The sequence below is a fragment of the Selaginella moellendorffii genome, unplaced genomic scaffold (genome assembly GCF_000143415.4).
Source record: "Selaginella moellendorffii unplaced genomic scaffold, v1.0 SELMOscaffold_516, whole genome shotgun sequence".
In the NCBI taxonomy this organism is placed as follows: domain Eukaryota; kingdom Viridiplantae; phylum Streptophyta; class Lycopodiopsida; order Selaginellales; family Selaginellaceae; genus Selaginella; species Selaginella moellendorffii.
Genome location: NW_003314771.1, coordinates 3,450 through 5,060, shown reverse-complemented (window position 1 = coordinate 5,060; position 1,611 = coordinate 3,450). Strand labels below are relative to the sequence as shown.

Sequence of the window (1,611 nt, the reverse complement as noted above, 5' to 3'; positions counted from 1 at the left end):
AAAGACCCGGCCCGAGCCCGGAAGACGGCAGGCAGCTGCATGCTGCAGGTGACTCTAGAGCATCCCAAGTTGGTGATAAATACTTTAATTAAATATATATCTTTAAATTATTAACTACTAATACATTAACTATATAATTTTAATATTTTCTAAAATTTAAAAAGAGCACGTTAGTTATAATTACTTTTTAATCTCTAAAAAACTTTCAACACTCATGACAACACTTTTTTTATTTTTCCTTATTGTTAATATAATTTTAATCCCTAAATAAAAAACTTTATAGGTTTATATAACAATAACTTAAAGGATAAATTATTATTAGCAGATGTAATATTTATGTAAAATTTCCATTATTTTTTAACTTAATTTATATATTAAATACTAGAAATTCATATTTTTCATTTATACTTTATTAATTTTTTATTTATATGGCTTGTATTTTTGGGGAAGAACTTAGGGTTTAGAGGTTTTTTTTAAAATAAATTAGGTTGATCTTGAATTGTTTTGACGAAAGCAAAGAAAGAGTAATAATCTGTGTACACGAGCTTAGATCTACTAAATTCAATAGCAGCAGTGTAGCACAAAGAAAACAAAAAAATCAAAGTGAACAGATGAGAGCTAGGTCGTGAAATATTTCTTTGAAATCCATTTGCGATGAGATGATGGAATGAGAGAATGAGAACTTTATTGAATAGAAGTTAGGCCTAGGCCTAAGGGTTCTTCATTCGAAATCGTCGTCGTCGTCGGCATTCTCCGCGATGTCTTCCACGACCTCACCGAGAACGAGCCCTCCCAGTGCTCCAGCGGCGATTCCAGCTCCAAGCGCAAGATTGCTATGGCCGCTCTTGGCAGCAGCAGGAGGAGGAGGAGGAGGAGCGTAGTAATTCGGCTGCGTTTGTCCATATCCTGGCCCCAAATTTCCATAGCCTAGAGGAGGCTGCTGCTGGAAATTTCCGCCATAGCCATAGCTCTGCGGCTGGTGGTAGTCTCGATCGTAGCTGCTGGGAGCGCCGTAAGAGGGATAGCCTGGAGGAGGATAGCTTGGGGGATAGACTGGATCTTGCGGTGGAGGAGGAGGATAGCTTGGGGGATAGACTGGACCTTGCGGTGGAGGAGGAGGAGGAGGAGGAGGAAGAATTTTTCCAGAATTTCTCGGGGAGCTTGGCTCGGAAGAGCAGCTACTGCTGCTACTGCTGCTGCTGCTGCAGTGTGGCGAGACTTCCCTCAGGCGGATCGAGAGGTTGAGGACGCCTTTCATTCTTCCCGAGGGGCGCCGGATCTCAAACGCCATGTACTGGATCTCCGACGGGGTCTCGCGGTTGAATCGCGCCTCGTGTGGGAGCTCCTTGAACGGGACCTCGACGGTGCCGATGGGCTTGTCGTGGATGTGGCCGCGGTGGAAGATCTCGATGGTGAATTTGCCCGAGCCTTGCTCCAGCGAGTAGGTGTCGGCGCTGATGACGAGCTTCTGGTTCCACACGGGGTTCTTGGCGCCCTCTTGGTCGACGTGGGTGTACAACTTCTTGGAGGGATGGATCCATACCACTGCGTAGGTGTGAGGCTTACCGAAGCTCGGCGAGAGCTTGAGGCCCTCGGCGGAGATGATGTTGA

General features: G+C 44.9%; 1 protein-coding gene across 1 annotated transcript; it reads right to left on the bottom strand.

Moving 5' to 3' along the window:
* Positions 1-660: 660 nt before the first annotated feature.
* On the bottom strand, positions 661-1,605 carry LOC9652897 (leucine-rich repeat extensin-like protein 3). The gene has a single exon (XM_002994647.2). It carries the CDS (start codon positions 1,289-1,291, stop codon positions 722-724), a length of 570 nt encoding a protein of 189 aa, XP_002994693.1. The 5' UTR covers positions 1,292-1,605; the 3' UTR covers positions 661-721.
* Between the last annotated feature and the right edge of the window lie 6 nt (positions 1,606-1,611).